This window comes from Canis aureus, chromosome 11 (genome assembly GCF_053574225.1).
Source record: "Canis aureus isolate CA01 chromosome 11, VMU_Caureus_v.1.0, whole genome shotgun sequence".
Classification (NCBI taxonomy): Eukaryota; Metazoa; Chordata; class Mammalia; order Carnivora; family Canidae; genus Canis; species Canis aureus.
The window spans coordinates 50,565,251-50,586,250 of NC_135621.1; the positions used below are offsets into that span (position 1 = coordinate 50,565,251).

At 37.6% G+C, this 21,000-nt stretch overlaps 1 protein-coding gene across 1 annotated transcript in view; it reads right to left on the reverse strand.

The window, feature by feature from the left end:
- Positions 1 to 11,268: 11,268 nt before the first annotated feature.
- The window catches only part of SRBD1 (S1 RNA binding domain 1), a 192,406-nt gene continuing 182,674 nt past the window's right edge, over positions 11,269 to 21,000 (reverse strand). The window contains exons 20-21 of the mRNA XM_077915267.1: positions 15,686 to 15,870; positions 11,269 to 12,166 (exon numbers count right to left, since the gene is read on the reverse strand). Of these exons, the coding sequence (XP_077771393.1) occupies positions 11,877 to 12,166; positions 15,686 to 15,870 (475 nt within the window). The 3' untranslated portion in view covers positions 11,269 to 11,876. The remainder of the gene's footprint in view (positions 12,167 to 15,685; positions 15,871 to 21,000) is intronic.

Sequence of the window (21,000 nt, forward strand, 5' to 3'; positions counted from 1 at the left end):
TATATAAAAAGGTTAATTCATTGTGTAAGTTTGCTACAGCTGCCATAATAAAGTATAATATTGGTGGCTTAAACAACAGAAATTTATTATCTCACAGTTCTGGAGGCTAGAAGTCTGAGATCAGTGTGTTGGCAGGGTTGGTTCCTTCTGAGAGGTCTCTCCGACCTTCTGGTAGTTCGGCTTGTGGTAGTATAACTCCAATCCTCACATGACATTCTCCCTGTGTGCATGTCTATGTCCAAATTTCTTTTTACAAAGGGCATAACTCAATTAGATTAGAGGTGCATCTCAATTGAGAGTGATCTAATCTTAACTACTTACATCCTCAACAGACCTATTTGCACATAAGGTCACCTTCGGAGGTAGAGGGGGTTAGGATTTCAACATGAATTTCTGAAGGACACATTCAACCTACAACATAAGCCATGATCAAAAGGAATTTATCCCAGGAATGCAAGATCGGTTTAATATTCAAAAATTAATTAATGTAACATACCGCATTAATAGAGTAAAAGACAAAACCCACATGATCATTTTAATAGATTAAGAGAAAATCTGAAAAAAATTCAATACTCCTACTTGATGAAAACAGTAAAAAATTAAGAATAGAAGGTAACTTCCTCAATATCATAAAGGGCACATACAGAAAAAGCAAAGCTAAATCATATTTTTAAAAAAAGATTTTATTTATTTATTTGAGAGAGAGAGAGATAGAGCATGATCGAGCAGGGGGAGGAGTAGAGGGAGAGGGAGAAGTGGACTCTGTGCTCAGCTTGATCCCACAAACATTAGATCATGACCTGAGCCAAAATCCAGAGTCAGACACTTAACTGACTGAGCCACCCAGGCACCCCCTAAATCATACTTAATAAATACTGTACACTTACTCCTTAAAAGCAGGAACAAGAGAAAAATGTCCACTCTCACAACTTCCATTCAACAATATACTGGAGTTTCTGGTCTGAAAAATTAGGCAAGAAAATTTGAGAAAAGAAATTCAGAGAGGAAAGAAAGAGGTAAAACTATCTCCATTCACAGATGGCATGATCTTACACACAGAAAATCCTAAGGAGTCCACTAAAAAACTATTAAGAGTAATAAGTGAGTTCAGTAAGTTTGCAGAATACAAATCAGTACAAAATAATCAATTTTATTTTTATACATTCATTGCAGCAAACATTAAAAAAATGAATACGAGAAAACAATTCCATTTACAACTGTATCAAAAAGAATAAAATACTTAGGAATAAACTGAATAAAAGAAGTGTAAAAGTTAAACTTTGAAAACAGCAAAACATTGTTGAAAGAGATTAAAGACATAAATAAGTGGAAATACATCCCATGTTCATGGATTGTTAGACTTAATATTGTTAAGATGGCAATATTCCCCAAATTGATCTACAGATTCAATGCAATCCCTATCACAATCTCAGCTGATATTTTTTCAGAAATTGACAAGCTGATCCTAAAATACATGCACAAACGCCAGAGATCCAGAATAGCCAAAACAATCTTGAAAAATAATAGTTGGAAGACTCACATGACATAATTTCAAAATTATTACAAAGCTACAGTACTTAAGACTGTATGGTACTGGCATTAAGTATAGCTATAAAGATCAATGGAATAGAATTAACCTATATGTTTATAGTATAGAACCTGTAAGTCTATGGTCAATTTATTACTGACAAGAGTAGCAAGATAATTAAATGAGGAAAGAACTGTCTTTTCAACAAATAATCCTAAAATGATTGGATAACTACATTAAAACAAAATCAATTGGATCTCTACCTCATTTCATATACAAATTAGCTCAAAATGGAGCAAGATCTACATGTAAGAGCTAAAATTATTACTTTTAGAAGAAAACATATGTGTAAATCTTCATGACTTTGAATTAGGCAATGGTTTCTTAAATATGACACCAAAAGCACAAGAAACAAAAGAAAAAAATAGATAAATTTGATATCATATCAACAATTTTGTTTATCAAAGGATACTATGAAAAAAGTGAAAATAAAACCCTACAGAATGGAAGAAACTTTTTATAAATCATGTATCTGATAAGGGGCTTACAGCAATATCATGTTATATATAATATTTATATATTTTCTTATATATTATATGCTTTTAAATATATTATATATGTGTGATATATAATATATAAAGAACCCCTAAGATGTAGAAAAATAATCTAAATAAAAAGTGGTCAGGGAGCTTGAATAGACATTTCTTCAAAGAAGATCTACAAATGCCAATAAGCACATGAAAAGATGCTCAATGTTATTATCCATGAAGGAAATGCAAACTAAAACCACCCTGTGAAACCACTTTACAACCATTAAGATGGCTATAATAAAAAAAATACAGATGAAGAACAAGCGGCGATGAGGATGTAGAAAAACAAGGTTTCTTGTTGGGGTAATGAAAATGTTCTAAAACTTATCATGATGGTTTAGAACTCTATGGAAACCATTGACTTGTCCCCTTAAATGGTGAATAATATCTCAATAAAGCTGTTAGCAAAACCCAAACCCAAACAAGACCAAGATAAAGTTTCTGGAGGCGAATTTGTGATCTCAGACTATTTTCTTTGGTTCCGGCTCTATTCACTGGGGCCAGCAGACTGTGTTAGTGAAGAGTTGGCCAAAGCCCAAAGGAACTCTCTTCATCTGTGCTTTGCCTTGAGCAATTTATTTTTAAATAACCCTTTGTCAAATTAGACATACATAGTCTAGTTTTGCATATCCTCTCCTAGGGTTTTTGATGTTTTTATCTTGGGGATGAGGTGGGACATGGAGGGTTATGTTTTCCTCTTTGAAAGATGTGATGGGTTAAGGGCCAATTAATTGTCAGTTTTAGTTTTCTTGGCCCCTGACTCATGTCCATTTTCAACTCCAACAGCTTCCAGTATCAATCACACAGGAGCCAAACTCTCCATGAGGCACAGAGATCTCACTGCTCTGAATTTCTAATTTCCTTTTTTAATGGTAGTGCACTCTCTGCTTAGATTAGTTCCCTCCCCACTACATCTCTAAGAATACTAAGCAGAGACTCTACTCAACTCTAACCCAGCTGTCTAACCAGCTCTCAAGCAAACCAGCCCCGGCCTCATAATTTATAGCAGCACTGGGTAACCTAGGTATTGAAAAACCTCTATTTCTTCATCTTTTACAAGAGTTAGCATTTAGTTACACAAGTACAGAATAGGAGCAAGGAATAACTGAGGGGAAAAGGAGGAATGGTGGGCATTCATGAGGTAGCTAGTAAACAAAGTTTGGAAGAACCTCAATTCTAATGCTCCAGAGGCTATAGTGGGCTTCTTTATGAGGCTCCCAGATTCATCCAGCCTCACTCAGTGACTCCTACCCTCATCCTCAGCCAGAGACTCCGTAAGAAGGCTGCCTGTTACTGCAGTTACTGTTGTTTGCTGGAGAAGCAGAGATAAGGACCAGAATTCAATGTGGCCTCTATCACACCTGTTGCAATGGGATCCAAAGTAGCTCCAACACAAAGGTCTGACCCAACCGGACCTACTTCCTTACCAACTGCCCACAGTAGGCAACCTGGAAGCATGGGGGAATCCATGCTTGGTAGGATCACCTGTGACCCGTGAGAAACAGGAGATAGGAAGGAGAAAGCACATAAACTCCCTCTCTTTGCTACCTTCCTTCCACTCTTCCACCATCTGAGCCACTGCAATTCCATAAAACTTCTTCAAAGACAACCTGGTCACTGGTAGTGTTTTATTATGAGGCTGTATGCAAAACCTTATTTTGCTTTCCCACTACCTGGACTTACTTTCCCTTGCTCTTCCTGACTTGGGAATGTAAACCCCAATAAAGCATGAGTACATAAGTTTTTTCTCAGGCTGTTTTCTAGAGAACCTGAGCTAATGCAGAGACTGAGGCCAAACACTCTATCTGGAGGAATCGAGGTAAATAATGGATAATCAATGGTAATAAGGTCTGGGTATAATAATCTGAGGATGTAAGGAACAAATAAAAGAGGGGTGAGGTTCCAATACCATGGATAGCGGTGGGAATTCAAGGTTGCTGTCCTTGTGGAGTTTCCAATCTGTAGAGAAGATATTAGTTAGATGCTGTTATCATATACATAAATGGATAGTCCTAAACTGTGTGTAGAAGTGAAGGAAAGTTACATGGTGCAAGGAGAGCCTATAAAAGGGAATTTGATTTAGTCTGGGAGTTGAGTAAGTCCTTTCTGAGAAAATACTATCTGGGGTGACATCCAAAGGGGCGGGATGAGGGCAAAGGAAGGCTGTTCTGGGCACAATGAAAGGCTCTGTGGTGGGAGGAAACACGCTCAGTTTGGGGGAGGCAGAAGGGACTTCTCCATAGAGAAGGTGCCTTTGAGCCTCAGTTTTCATACTTTAAAAAAGTATCTCAACCCACAATAAAGAATGAATTTTACATCTTAACCTAGCAGCAACACAAGACACATACACCAAAACAAAAGTTTCATGACATAATATTTACCTTTATGGGGTTTTTCATAATAGCTATTAACAATGAAACGTGCATATGCTTGGAAAGAGCACTAACACTGGAACAATGCGCTATGGTGTTTGCAAACAGAACTGTTGGAGATGACTTACATAACATATGATGAAACATATCAAGGTAGATATGTAGGTACTAACATTAGAAGATGTACATGCTTTATTACAAAGAGAATAGGTACAATATATATATATATTTATTTATTTTTAATTTATTTATTCATGAGAGACACATACACACACAGAGAGAGAGAGAGGTAGAGACACAGGCAGAGGGAGAAGCAGGCTCCATGCAGGGTGCCTGACATGGGACTTGATCCCAGGTCTTCAGGATCACGACCTGGGCCGAAGGTGGCACTAAACCACTGAGCCACCTGGGCTGCCCAGGTACAATATATCCTGATTTGTTAAAAACATTTATACATGAAAAAGTCTATGTGTAGAAAAAGGGTTGAGGAAAAAAATTAAAAAGGGGCTACTTCTCAAATTACAGGGGATTTTGTTTTCCAACTTTTATATTTCATTATTTGTATTTTTTACACTATTTGTATTACTTTTTCAACTGGGAAAAATAATGAAAATCAAGTTAAAAGAAAATGACCAAAATACCTTTAGACGTTCCTTGAGGGTACCATTACAGGTAAAGTGAGGTTATTGATTTACTAGAAATTTAGTGGTTTGGGTTACCCATGCAGCAAATTACACTGAATTTGGCTCAACTGGCATACTGAGTTTTAGTTTCATGGAATCATTTTAACCTTATGAAGCAAAGAACTTGAACAAACCTTAGGTCTGGTTCCACTTTCTTCTTCATTGCCAAGAGATTCAAACCTGGGAAGCTGGTGGGCAAATGTCAAGTGATCTAAGAACCACCACTGTGACCAGAGAAAGACATCCAGAGGCGAGTTGCTCCCTTGCAGAAAACCTCCCCAGTTACTGTGGGCCTGGTGATAAGGAGGTGGAAAGTTCCTCAGACGTGAGAAGTTTTTAGTAGAAGGCATTCATCCCTCTGTTACTTGATTGCTTTTGTAAAATTCTTCAACAAACTTGGAGACTTACATTTGCAATCATTACTTAGATAAAACAAGACTCAAAACTTGAGACAAAACAATGCTGGGCTATTCCATTGCTCTCTCTTTATCACCCCATCTTTCCCTTCAACACTGCATCTTCAACTTTAGATTTTTCTGCCAGGATTGACCTGTCACATGGGGCAGACTATACAGCTGTAACAAATTCTCTGGTATCTGAGAGGGTTCCCTGTAGTGTTTAGATTATTATTATTATTATTATTATTATTATTATTATTATTATTATTTCTATTTTTCTGGGATGGACTTTTCTCCTTAAAAATACTGGTGGCAGGGGTATTATAATCCTTATTTAAATTCTTGATATGAGCTAAGAGAATAGCAAATCTTTTCTGGGGAAAAGACTTAATTTCTAAAAAGGTAATTTTTAGTGCTGACAGGACCAGAGTCTGCTTATCCTACTCTCCCTCTAAATAATAAACCTAGACTCCACGCACAGAATCATCCTCACCGTATAAAATGAGTGAGTGGGAAGAAATCTATATCTCTCTTCCTGTCGAACAGGCTGCTTTGGCAATGAGCCCAGTCATTCTGAAGTTCTCCACGATCTGTTATTTAAATCCAACTCATTATGACTGATTTCAGGCAGGAAGCCAAAATGAGAAGACTAACTAAATACGTATTTTTGTTTTTTCCATTCTGTCCCTTCTTTCCATCTCCAGTATTAACACAAGTGCTAACTCCGAGGTCAGGGTTAGATGTATAGATACCTCAACATGAGCACTCCACTAATGGAAAACCAAGTATTCCAAAGGGTCTTGTGGCTTCAAATGAGATGGGATGACACCATATTCTGGAATAGACAGCAGCCAGGTTTAACTTCAAAATGCCCATGATATTTAACTTAAAATATTCTGCGCTATAGTTTAAGTTCCAATTCCCCATGGTTGCAGACATCCTCGAAAGATATCATATTCATCTTTTGTCCCCAGCACCTGGCACAGGGTCTCATGCTGGGCATCTAGTAAATGTCTTCTGAATGGAACTCTGAGGCCTCCAGGCCTGTGCTCTATTTTTTCTTGTACTCTGCAACCTTGGCTGTTCAATCATTCCATAAAGCTCTTCCATGTTTGCTTGTAGTTCTTTTAAATTTTGTGGCTAACCCATCTGTAATTTGTTTTTGTGGTAGCATGGCAATATAATTTTGCCCTAATATGAAAAGCCACTTTTAACGTACATTAATCCCCACCGATTTTGAATTCTGTTCATTCCATTCTTCTGTTTGCCTCTTTCTGTGCTAGAAACCATACAGTTTAAACCATACAGTTTAAATTATGGTAGCTCTGGACTATACTTTAATATCTGGAAAGAACAAATTCCCTCATATTATTCTTTTAAAGTATTGTTTTGACTTTTTTCCACAAAATTCTTCCAAATAAGTTTAACTTCTGACTTCAGTTTGAATAAACAGACTGAATAAACAGACTAACAAAAGCAAAGCTGATCAGAATACTTATAGAGTTTTGCCCAAAGTAGGCATATATAATCATTTTTGGAGGACTGATCTTTCTATAATACTGTGTCTTGCAATCCAGGAACATGGTATGCCTTAATGTTTTCTGCTTTTATTTTATATTCAATAGTAAAGTTTTATACATTTTCATCAAACTGATCTTGCACCTTGTTAGATTATTTCTAGATACTTTGTAGTGTGTTGTTGTAATAACCTCCCCCTGACCCCTCACAGCTTAAATGAATAAAGCTTTTGTTTTTCTCACCTAATGTGAAGTCCAGAGTAGGCAGTTCAGGGCTGTTGTGTGACTCTACAATGCCAAGATGGGTTCAGGAACTTTCTATCTTTCTGTCCAGCAGTCACTATTGAGTATTTGTCACTGTCTGACCTCCAGCACTTTCAGCATTCTGTCCACACTCCGAGCAGGAAGGAGGGCAAGGACAAAGGATAAGAAAAAGATGATACTGGCACCTAGCCTTTCTAGAATCCCATCCCATGACTTATGCCTACACTCATGGGCCAGAACTAGACCACAGGGCCACATCTGTGCCTGTCAGTCATGTTATGATCACTTTAAAACAGAATTCTTTTAGTAAGAAGGAGGGAAGAATGCTGAATCGGCACTGAGGCAAGATCAGCCACAACAACACAGATTCCTGCCCTTATGGGGATGTTCAAAGAATTTATACACACTGGTGATCTTATTCAGCCTTGTGGCTGTGGGCACAGTTTTATGCTACCAGGTACCGACTGACACTCTCACCCAGCCCTCCCCCCTGAACTTTAGGCAGAAACAGCCAACTGCCTGTTTGGCATCTCTGCTTGGATTTCTTTTTTTTTTTTTTTAATTTAATTTTATTTATTTATTCATGACAGACACACACACACACACACACACACACACACACACAGAGGCAAAGTCACAGGCAGAGGGAGAAGCAGGCTCCATGCAGGGAGCCTGACGTGGGACTTGATCCTGGGTCTCCAGGATGACACCCCAGGCTGAAGGTGGCGCTAAACCGCTGGGCCACCGGGGCTGCCCTCTGCTTGGATTTCTAATGAGGATCTCAAATTTAACTGTTCCAAAATGAAGTCCTTCACTAAACCTCTCCAAGACAGCCTTCTGCACCTCAGTAGGTAACAATGTCCTTCTGGTTCCTTAGGCCAAAAACCATCCTAGACTCCTGTCTGTCTCATATCTTATATCTAATACACCAGGAAATCCTGTTTGGCTCTGCCTTCATCTTCCAGATACATCCAGAATCCCACTGCTTCTCGCCATTTTACCACTAACATTCTTGTCCAAGCCACCACTATTTTAATGCCTGCATTGCTGTGATGGCCTCCTAAAATCATCATCCACATAATCCTCCCTGAAGACTCAGTCTTCCTCTTTTCTAATAATCTTATCCTTGTCGCCTACCTCTGCTACTTATTCCCATGATCCTTCCCTACCCTTTGTAATTACCCAGCACCACCATCCTGACAGCTGTAATTTCAGAGTTAAGCATCCCACTGCTGATGACCACTTTTCACCCATCATGTCCTCTGTTTTCCCCACTCTAACATTCCTCCAACTCCTTCAGGACCTACAATCATTAGTCCTGTACTTTTTCACTGACCCTCATGCTCCCCTTATACTTTTGCTTTTCTTCTTACAAAGTTTAAATTCCATAGTCAACAATTTGTCAACATGCCCTCAACTTCCTTACCTTTCTGTCCACTCATTTGGCAAACTCCCAAACCTGATTAGATCCACCTCTCTACCTGTCCCCACCCAGTTGCTGTGGTGGAAGAAAAATATATAAGCAAGAAGATTGATCCTCCACTTGACTGACCCTTACCCTGCAGTGGAACATTAACACTGCATGAAAAGTCATATTCTATTTCCCTAGGCTTTTCACTCTCATCTTTTTCTTTCTTTCCTTTTCCTTTCTTCTCACACCTCGGACTCCCTTTACACCCAATTTTCAGGCTCCTATGATCACCTTCCTTTTTATTTCAATGAGAAAAATAAAAGCAACCCAAGGAAACCCTCAATGAGCTCCAATCACCATGTCCTCCTACCTATGTCTGGGACCATACAATCTTCTTTTGTTAATAGGGGCAAATTGTTTGTATTCCTATCTCAGACCAGTCACTGTGTATTAGATTCCACCCAGGCTCATCCACTCAAGGTTATGATTCCAGTGATTCTCCTCTGTCTCCTGTCTCAAAATTTTCGGTTTTACTAGCTCATTTCCACTTGTACATACTATTATGTCTTCTTAAAAAAATACAAAAACGCTCTCTAGGCTCAATTTCTCCCTTCTAACCACTGTACTATTTCTCTTACAAACCTTCTGAACAAATGATCTATAATGGCTATCCCCAATCTAAATCCTTCCATTTTCTTTTAAACTCTCACCCCCACCTTTTATCAGAAACAACTCTTGTTAAAGTTAACAAAATAGCTGTCCTAGTTAACTTCCGGGCATCTTTCACATTTCAGTCAAACCCCACTGAAATATTTTCTGACATTTCTGACTAGGTAAACCTATTACATGCTGTCATCGTATTATTTATCTTGCTTTTAATTTTATATTCGTATGTGATTTCTCAGTTAATGATTCTCTTTTTCTCAATAGACTCTAAGTTCCATAAGGGTAGGGATAATGTCTATTTTTCCATCATAGTTTCATGGTCAGTGTCCAGCACAATGCCTGGCACTCAGGAGGCCACCAATAAATTCTGAGAGAATGAGCGCTTTATTACCATCATCCCCACTTTAAACTTGGGAAAAGGAGGCCCAGAGAAGTAAAGACACCAGATCAAAAGGACATTGTGGATTATCAGTAGGATAGGGACTAGGATTAGTTGAACATTCTGATCACCAAGTGCCATGCTACATTCTAGAAATATAAGATGAATGAGACATGCCCCACTTGTCCCAGCCTAGGCCTTATAGAGCTTCCACCATGTTTGGGCTAGACAGGACAAACCAGGCAACCTAGTGCAATATCAAGTTTTCCTTGTGTCTACAAGGGCTTAGCTACCAGGCCAATGGAACTGCTTCTGCTACTCTGGTTCTTTTATTCAAAGTGGCCAAGGAGAAGGTTTCTTCCCAAAAAGCATTTTAACTAGGTTTATTATGGTAATCATTTTGAAATACATACAAGTAGTGAATCAGGCTGTACACCTGAAACTAATATAATGTTATATGCCAGTTATGCCTCAATTAAAAAAAGCATTTGTTTGAGATTACATTGCAGGCTTCAGAACAAGACTCTTTGGGTGCATAGTACTCATCACTGATCTACAAATTATGAACCAGGAAGAACACTGGAAGGAGTAGGCAGATCAACTTAAAGTTACAACATTAAGATCCATTGTCACTTGAAGACCAGTAGAAAAGAGAGAAAAGCATTTCAGAAATGAAATTGTCGGGAAAACAAGCCTTGAGTTATACAACTTTTAAGGTAACTACTGCATCAAAAAGATCTATGTATACCAGTTGGAAGACTGAAAGTTTTGAGTTTAGTAAACTACCAGGCAAAACTATCAATGAACGGTCCAATTTGCCACTTTGTAAGAGACTATACTACTAAGATGATCATACAGTTTATTATGCACAATGAGGCAGTTTGGGAATAAAAAGACGTACTATTAAAAACCTATACTATGGCAGTGAGTGCTTACTAGGACAGTCCCAGGCAAAAAAGCAGGACTGGTCACCCTCTTTAGTAAGTATCTTCCACTCATTACACATGGAGAAAACCAAGTATTCATTCAGTCAAGCAAATGACTCCATTAAGCAAATTAGCTAGAGCAGCCAGAATGGATAAGACCCCAGTCCAGTGTGGGCTCTATCTAAATAATTTTGCCCCTGAATGGTCATGCTAATACTTACCACCTCCCCTGAATAAAAGCAGAGTTAAGAGTCACTTGCTTTATCTACTTGTTTTTCTTGTCCCTTCATACCTGACCTACAGTCAATCTTTAGGAAGGCCATTTCTTTCCTCATCTGAAGTTTAGCCCTACTGCTTAAGAAAGAGTATAGCTTCCCGTCCTAAGCCAAGTCAAACCAAATGCCATTCTTCAAGTTTCCAGAGGCATCCCCCTTGCCCAAAGGCACAGTTGGTTTATATGAAATTTGCATGAAGATGTGCCACATCAAGAAGGAGTCCTAGGTCATTCACTGAATCAACATAACAAAAACAAGGTCACTAGCCACAGAATTTTATTGTAGGGATCAATACATATATATACTTCTCAGCGATGTTTTGAGCCATTCACTTGATGGTTACAAACACATCAGGATCTATCTAATAGGCATATTTTTTATTTCCTTGGCAAGAGAAAATCATGAATCAAGTCCAAAAGGCCTGATTAAAAAAATCTATAAAAAGGAAGAGTCAACCACCACCTGCCCTACTACGTCAAGAAACATTGTACAGTTCAAATCAAGAACACAATTCCATACAAGTCCAGCAAGGCAAGCTGGCAAGTAGAAATGAAACAAGAATCTTTATAATACAAAATGCAAAAGGAGTCAAAGATGAACTACAAAAAATAAAATTTGGGTCAGAAAACCATTACTAAATAAAATGACATAAGGATGTCCATTAGCTGTTTTCTTTAAGGGGAAAAGTAACTGAGCTCTTAGTTTTCTATTTACTCAGAAGGGAAAGGAAAGTGTTTGAAAAATACCTCAAAATATTGAGTGAATTCTTTCTCATCTACTACCTAGAATTCACAAACATCTGACTTATTCTTAAACATCTATAGAAATGAGAAAAATAAAATTGGTGTTTGACCTTTAATGCAACACTCACAACACCCGAATGAGGTCCAGAGTAATCCTAGATCGGGGGATGTCAATGTTGAGTACTTGGACTTCTACTCTTTCTCCAGGGCCTAGGCCAAGACTCCTTCTCTTCTTTGTTTTAGAAAGTTTTGCTTCTGTTACATTTCGTATGGGAATCAGCCCTGATCTCCCCACTCCTATATCTACAAAAATTCCAAACAGAGTGGCATTCTCAACTTTGCCTGTAAGAACAGTCCCAACCTGCAGGTCTTCCAAGCAGACAATGCTTCTCTTGAAATCTGGTTTATCAAAATCTACAAGAAAAAGGGAAGAAAAGATAGTGTAAATAGTATGTACTATATCTCCTGGACCTGTATCATGTACTAATATACATTAGTAAATAAATATTTACTACGTATCAGTTATGTGCCGGGACCACTAGTCAGCATTGAGAGGGGACGTTAAAAAAAGCTAAAACCGAGGCTTGCCTTCAGAGACAATGCATCTTAATTGGAGAAGCAGCATTCACATAGTAGGAACAATACAAGAAAATTTACTCACACTTTCTCCTCAAACTGTATCTTGCTAGCATGCAAACATTAGCACTATACATAAAGAATGAGAAGAGCAGAGTCTTAACTTTCCTCTTTATGAAGAGGTGATGAGAAAATATCTTTGCATAATGAATATATAAGGCCAAATCACAAACACTGAGAAAGTAAGACCTTTAAAGACAGAAGATTGGAAGATTCCCCCCACCCAACCCCCCAGTACCTGAATTCTCAAACTGTTTAAAGGTGATAGAAAGTACATTAACATTTTGTCGAATATGGATGAAATTAAAGTGTTCTCCTCATTTCCCTCCACAAATTTGGAATTCAGGAGTCAATTTCTATTCATTTTGAATTTACTTGTCCAATCAAAACTTAATACGTTCTTGATTATCTATGGCTCAGAAACCCAGATCAGCCAGTACCTAATCTTCTTTCTCCTCTTTCAGTTCAATTCATCAAACATTTATTAGCCTCTAGTATGATCTCCTGTCCAGGCACTCCGCTGGGTGCTAGAGATACAAAGATGAGGACACGCAGATCCTACTCTCAAGTTCCTTATAGCCCTCTTTTCTTCTTGGCCTCAGTGTACATTTCTCTGTTCATGAACACCATGCCGCCCAAAGTGGGTATAAAGCATGCCAAGGAATCATGGCTCTAGTAAAAACAAAACAAAACCAACAACAAAGGTTTTATAAGGGAGAAGGGTAGAACTAATAGTTTAAATGGGGCTTCTGGGTTATCTGTGGATTCCATTTTCCCATGCTCTTCTTGGCCCCCTTTCCTAGGATTACTGAATGTTGATTCTAATAACAAAGAACATTCTATGCTTGGATCTCCTTTTACTAAGGCCTCATTTTCCCTCCACCCATCCCACTTCCTTTTCCTCCACAGCTGTTGGCTTGATCCTGATTACTTGTTAAAGCTATCCTTTACAGTTGTACTAACAACTGGCCACCTCTTGGTTCCCCTCCCCCAGTCCAACCATCCTGAAATCAAGTTTTTTTGTTTTTTATTTTTTCTGAATTCACCTTTTTCCTATAAAACAAAACAAAAACCCCTCCTTAAACCTCAAATCTCATTTTCCTCATAAAAAAGGAATATGTGAAAACTGGAATTGATTCTGTAGAATTTTCCCTGACACAGAAGTAGTGGATTCCAAAAGCAAGAAACCTGTTGTAATGTAATATTCCAATGGGCAAAGACTGTGTCAAAGCAAACTGAAACTAAGTCATTGATCAGGGCAGAGGTAGGATGGTCTCTGAGGTCTCATAGGCATTGTTTTTATGTTTGGAAATTCTTTTTTCTTACAGAGGTCCAGCTGCTACAGATTCCCCAAGGGTTCCTGATCAGCTGCTTAGTTTAATTTTGCATGGAAAATCAGAGTCAGGAACTACTTAACATGTTCCTGAAGACAGCCTGGGCCACTGAGAAATCAGAAAATCCTCCATGTACCAGGCAAACTTTAACACTTTGATTGCCAAGGCTATATATTCAGTCTGCCATCACTAGGCTGCTTCTGACGAATCCAATTATAGAAACTAACTAGCAACCAGAGTGTTAATAAAATAGAATTGATCTTGTCACTGAGAAAAGAGACAGGATGAGTTCATGGGAAAGAAAGAGGCATCAAGGAAGGAAATGCTTCTGAGAAAACGGAGAAAAGATGTAACATTTATAAATACTGTAATGAGGAAACATCCATAATACTATCTGCCTCTTCAAAAGTATGACTGTCTGCCTTACCCCTTGGGGATATTTTTAGTATTAAAATAAAAGCTTTCAAATATTTTGAAAATTGTGACTTACACTAGGGCAAAGGTCAGTTCCAAAGTGAGTTTAGACACTTATTTGAAATTTCACTTATCACACTGATAAACACTGCAGTAACTGGTAAGCTCGGTCCAGAGCCAGGTGCATCTGTGTTTCTGCTCACTAAGGGCATGACAAGGTGAGGACCTCTACTTAGCAGTTGGTTGTTTAACTGAACCATATAATCTGAATGTTGATCTTCGTTCTGAGTCTACATTATAACTGGGATAATGGAGCAATCAACACCAAGAGAGAAAAGCGAAGATGGACAAGAAAACCCAATACAGGAGGCCTGGAGCTAGAGACAGCATATTTACCAATCTTCTAATGCGGTGGTCCTAGGCATACCAGCCTTATATCTCACCTTGTTTGATATCTATTGCTCTCCTTAGTATTCTGCTAAAATACCCAAGGAATTCATATACAAGGGTACCAGGCCTCCAAATAGAAGTGGATGGGTCTACTGAAACATCCACTTTGGATGGACCACCCTGGAGACTCCTACTGCTACATTTTTGTTATCTTATTGTGTATTTTTTCTTCAACTTTAAAAAAAATTAATTTCTGACTTACAGAAAAGTTGAGAAGTAGTATAATGAACTTATCAGGTGTTTTTTTTTTTTTTTAAGTTTATTTATTTTTTCAGTAATTTCTACACCCAACATGGGGCTCAAACTTACAAATCTGAGATCAAGAGTCCCATGCTCTTCTGTCCCTTACTGGGTGTATTTCTAAACTCCTTTAAACCTTTTCAAAGAAGCATGTCTAACTCCCTCAACAGAGCCTAAATGAGAATGAAAAGAACCAAGCCCTAAACATGTATCATAAAACTGGTTATGAGACAAGTGCAGATTCATTTAAATCTCAGAGCTTCCTATTCAAATTTCCTTAGGCGAGGGTTACTCAATACCTTAGTTCTTTTTCATGGGGTCATTGCTCTCAACAACTATGGCTGTCATACTTCCCTCACCATCTACCTATGCTGAAAGCTAAGAGTTCTTTTAATTAGAAGGAAAATCAATGGAGAGATAGTATCTTATTTGTTCAGTGTGTTCATTGACACAGAATCCAGGAACTTGGAAGGTTGCAATTTAGGAAAAAGATTCACTTTTTAGTTTATTAACCAAATACCTTGGACTTCTGGCTCCTACAAGATAAGAACAGCTTACAAAAGGATCATGAAAAATGTGTGCCTCCATCCTCACGGCAGCCAATGTATGATGCACTTAGTCTAACATGATAGAAAATAAGCATGGGACAAGGAGTTGGGAGAGCTGGCTTCTAGCTTTGGCTCAGGATACTAACCAAACACAGTGACTTTGAAGAAAGAGCACTGTGCTTTAGTTTTCACATGTACAGAATAGAGAATAATACCAGTTTTGCCTATGGCAGAGGTTTGTTGTGAGGGCAATAGAAGATAATGTGAGCTATGTAGGTGAAAGATGCTATTATTTAAATTCAATTATTTACCTGTTCGAAAGTCAAAGCTCTCAGGCTGGCTGAGACCATCTATGATGACCTGTAAGGTGTGAACTGTTGTTTGCAAACTTTCTGCAATTTTCTCTATTCCGTCCTTTTCAAGGAATGAATTTATTTTTTGTTCCATTTCAGGCTTTCCAATCTCACACAGAGTCCCTCTGAAGAATGACAAAAACCTGCAGGGGCAAAAAAAAAAAAAAAAAAAAAGGCCCAGCACTTATTAATAGTATTACTGATTTTCTAATCTCCTTATATAGGTCACCCTAAAATTCATTCATCTCAGATCCATATATCATCAATCAACCAATCAATCGGTCTTGACTGAAAATCTACTATGTGTCTCAGCCTGTAATGACTGTCGTGTCCTGGAAAAGAAAGGAGAGGATAGATGTAGGTTCCTGTGCTATTTTCCAATCAAGCTCCTTCTCAAAATCAGCATCAGAAATGCTTTACAATGTAATGTTCGTTAGAGTTTAGTGTCATACATATTTTATAAATAAGGATACCTATGTTTACCTGATGTTTCCTAAATTTGAGGTAGAAATACTCATTTGAATTTAAGTTAGCTAACAGGCAAACAATGAACTAATGATACCAAAATCCAGTAAAATATCCGGTAAGCACCTTCAGCTTTTGACAAACGAAAATTTGTTATTCATGTATCATATCACTGCTTTTTACTTTTGGGTACCCATGATGACTATTAATTCTCAAATTCTATTGACAGGCAAGCTTCACATGGATTAAATTATATCAAGTACATTAAGTACTCAGAGTCCACAGGAAAAATATGGGAGGGGATATAAAAAAGAAAAAGTAACTGTGTTACAAAATGGAAGGAGTAAGAACAAATAAGACCTCAATTACATAATATTGAAGTGAATATTATTTTTATATACTATATATATTATTGCTGTAATATTTATAATATAAAAATATCTGCCTTTCTCAATTTCCCCTTGCTATGTTTACCATTTCCTTTGCTTGCTGCCTCTCAATTACTTAGCTTTGGAGTTCAGTAATAAGTTAATTAAGAAAAAAATGAAGGGTTAAGCCATTTCCCTCTTCAATTTCATCTGAATATTGGGCTGTAGCTTACTTTCTTGATAGTTCTTGGCTGTGTATTTTTCGACATCATTAAGTTCCATTTCCTATGATTAATGGCACTTTAAAAATGTCAACACAGTAATCAGACAGATAGTGATACTAATGCCCTCAAATCCTTTCCTCTAAGGATGTCTCTGGAATATAAGGGAAAAAGGAAATTGTTGGAGGCTTGTCCATCATCAAAACTGGAATGTATTCCATTTGGCAGGCTGCTGCATTATCACAAAAGGAATGTTTGTCATTTCCAGTCTTTTTTTGTATTGTTGTGTTCAACCAAAGCCTCTTTAGTGATCATGCAGTACTGATAATCTGGCATCTGGTGGAGAAAGCTCTCTCATCTCTCATTTAGGGCATCTTTTTGGGTTCAAATGTACAATCTTCCTATATCCCATAGCTGTATTTTTCATCAAAAACAGATAGATACTCCAAAATCTAACTAATTCTCTTGAGAATATATATTGGTTAGTGGTCCAATGAAAGACCAAGGAATTGGTCCCTTGTCTCTCTTTTTGGAAATGAGCTTCTATCCAAACTGGTGGGCCAATGAGATATACAATGTAAGTCTGTGTCCAGGCTTCCCCAGCCCACGAGAGAAGCAGCCAGTATCTGTTACTGCCATTGGAAAAGCAGTAGCACATAAGGGCCCTGGTGACAGGGAACAGCTGCTGAAGCTCTGACTGATGGGAGACATGACACATGACAACTTCTGCCCACAGCCAACTTCTCTGCACAACTTTCTGAATAATGCATGCCCTGCTGGGCAGGATTCCCTGGTATTTATCCTCTTGGCTTGATTGGTCTGCAACCAGTTATTTAGTAGAACATCTTTCAAATCCTCAAGATTCTGGCTTACAATCAATTATTAAAATGCCAAAGCATATTCATGGGGTAAATCTATAACCTTGATTGGCAATTTATAATTAATGAAAGTTAACTAAATGGCAGAAAATTCCATATACTTCCAAGCACTGTATAAGTCTTGGCCTCAATAACAAAAACACTGGCTCAGGAGGCTGCTTGGAGTCTTAGGGTTGTATTTGGTGTGTGTGTGTGTGTGTGTGTGTGTGTGTGTGTGTGTCTGAAAGAGAGAGAGAGAGAGAGAGAGAGAGAAAGGGAGAGAGAAAGAGAGAGACTGCTACCAAAGTCACTTCCATCAAAGAATTCTGTTTATGGTGGTTGCAAATGTAAGAAGAAAATTGGTCTGTTTAACCTGGGTGCATATTTCATATATCATTTTCATTCTCACACACACAAGCCTGAGGACACTGGTAACTGAAATCAATAAAAAAGTACCAAATTATGCTCCTAGCTAACACTTCATATTGATCAACTCTATTTTTAAATGACTATGGAACAAAGTCAAATGTTACTTTATTTTGAAAACTTTCTTAAAGTTACAACAGGATTGCAGAAAAAGGAAAAGAGCGAACAAAAATGGAAGAGAGACTATAAAATAAACTGGGAATAGCATTCAGATTGACCTCTCCCTTATTGGATTTCAAATATATTCAACTGTAAATTATAGGAAACAATGTCTTAGACCTGGCAATCACTCAATAAACATGCGTTCTTTAAATATCCTAAGAGAAATTTATTCTACATTTTCTAAATTTTCACTCTGGAGTTGAATGTGAGAAGTAACATGCAATACAAAGTTTCATTTTAGAATTGGGTATGATAAGTAATACTCAATACAAAGTTCTTTCTGCCTCGAAAAATACCATATAAAAGCACATCACACTTTATGAAGCTTGAAAAACAGAATGACAGGGAACATGTACTGACAGGTAAGTGCCGGGCATGATGCTAGTGCTTGAGAGATGTGTTCATTTAATTCTAACAATAATCCTAAAAACTAGGTGCCCTATAACACAGAAAAGTAAAATTGAGGTTCAGGGAAGTTAAATAATTTGCCCAAGGCCACAAACCTATTTTTACTGACTGGAGTTTCACACCACATCAGTGTGTGTCTGTTTAGAACTGTAGTCATGTCAAAATAAGTGATATCTTTAAGATATAAAACATAATACTTCTGGTAACATTTCACCAACACAATTTAACGATAGATGATTTCTAAACATGAGACAGTTAATACTGAATAAATTCCACAAAAAAATTGTTACATAAATGAATTTCTGGAGATAATTCTCTCAAAAGCCAATGAGTTATTAAAGTCATAGTGTCATTTTCTCCACTGTCTTTGCAAAGCTTTTTCAGTTTGCTAAGGACTGTGGCCTGAGCTGCTGTTTTTATTTAATATGTAATTTCATCCATCTTACTTAAAGTAAGAAAGTAGCATAAATGCAACAAATAAGCACATCATGTTCTTTTAGCACACATCTGCATGAAGTTAAAATATAGACCTTGCAGCAGAGATAATGCTTGTTTTTCAAGCAGAATGCTTATATGACCTAAAATTGTTGATATTTTCAACAGCAACTTATTACAAATGCAATGTTTTTTCTCTCCAGAGTCAGTCTTTATAAGGCTTTTTCCCAAAGAACAAGAAATTCTCAAGATTCATAAGACTTCAGATAAATCACTCAGCTTAGGAGCCCAGGACAGGTTCATTACATTAAAGCACCACGGTACCCCACAGAGTATGGAGGAACCACGGTGATGCAAGACCATCACTTTAAAAACAAATTACTATCAGCACGTGCTTTGTGGACTCAACACACAGGATTTATAATCCCACGAAAAACCCAACAACCGTGCTGCAAGGGCAAAGTACCTGTGGCTGTCTACCCACTCTCAACAGCTCCAAAAGAGACTTTTGTACTGGCTTATTTTTATCCATTAGTTTTACTCAATTGTAATTACATCAATAAACAAAGCATTAAATGAAAGAGCACAGTCATTTTATAAATAAGGAGGCACAGACAAAGCAGGTCATAACTTGTAATACAGATGGACGTTCAGTGATTTAAAAAGAGAGCTTGCACTCTACGAGAAAACCTGGCCTTCTTAACTCTGATTGTAGATTAAGTGGTGGGACACAAATGAAAGTTCAGGAATAATCTGTTACGCCAAAGCCACAGATTCAATATATATTTTTAAATCTACCGCTCTTAATATTAAAGACTAAAAATAAATTCCAATGTGGCAAAAAAGAAAAACCTGATACTCTTTTTACACTACCTACGGGGAGCTGAATTTACACAGGTGAATGCAGAGCAGTGCACATTTAGTTCAGCTTGAAAGAGAGAGCGCCGACTTTACCACATCTGCTGTTTCAGCAGCCAACTCCAAGGGGCAGCAATGTGAGTTGCACTTTAATCATCAAAGAAGCTTTTCAAACTTCTAACCTCTTTGTTAAACCGAGACACTGAACTGGGCCAAAATCCTTAAAAACCTTTGCTGGCGCAAAATCTGTAAGTACTGGTAAATTCAAGTAGAGTGCATTAATGGAACATCCCATTGGACTGCAGAAGCTTCTAGGTCAGTGAAGACAATGTTTAAATGGCTTTTCTTAGCATGTAATCAACCAGAGAAATGTAAAGCAAACAATTTTTCACAAGAACTTACAGCTAATTGGCTTTTGAAAACTGCAGATAAACTTTTAAAAAATGCAATCCTTTCAGAATGGATAAAGGAATTGTTCTGAAAGCCTGTACAGACTTTTATCTGAGAGTATAGTTTTAAATGGTATGCAGCCATCCAAGCAGCAGCTGGAGGACATCTTCAGTGGCATTGGCTTGGTATCATGTGGAGCATCTTTGGAGTACTTCCTCCATCTAAACACATCCCTACATCTAAATACACTCTTGCATCTATGAGTAGCAGAAAACAAAAACAAGAGGAACTGAAAAGGAGAAGCTGTCATAGATTAAGAAATGCAGTTTGTTTTCTAAAAGACTTGGTTTATAACCATAAGACAACAGTTACCTGCTTCTAACTTCCAAAGAACTTACTAAATGTTTCCTTCTTTTTCAAAGATCTGGTATATATGCAGAGAAACTGGATACAGCATCCATGCTGCATTAATTGTATATAGGAAAATATATTCTTAGAAAGCTGTTTTATTTTATCTTGGTAATTCTGTATACGGAATTGGCTTTATAAAAAAAAATGCTAGTTACAATGTGTTTACACAGTTGTACCACAAAAACATTTAAGATCAGTGAAATAATAACCAATGCCACAAGGAATTAGTAGTGATTTTTTTTTTTTTTTTAGAGATTCATCCACTTATTTGA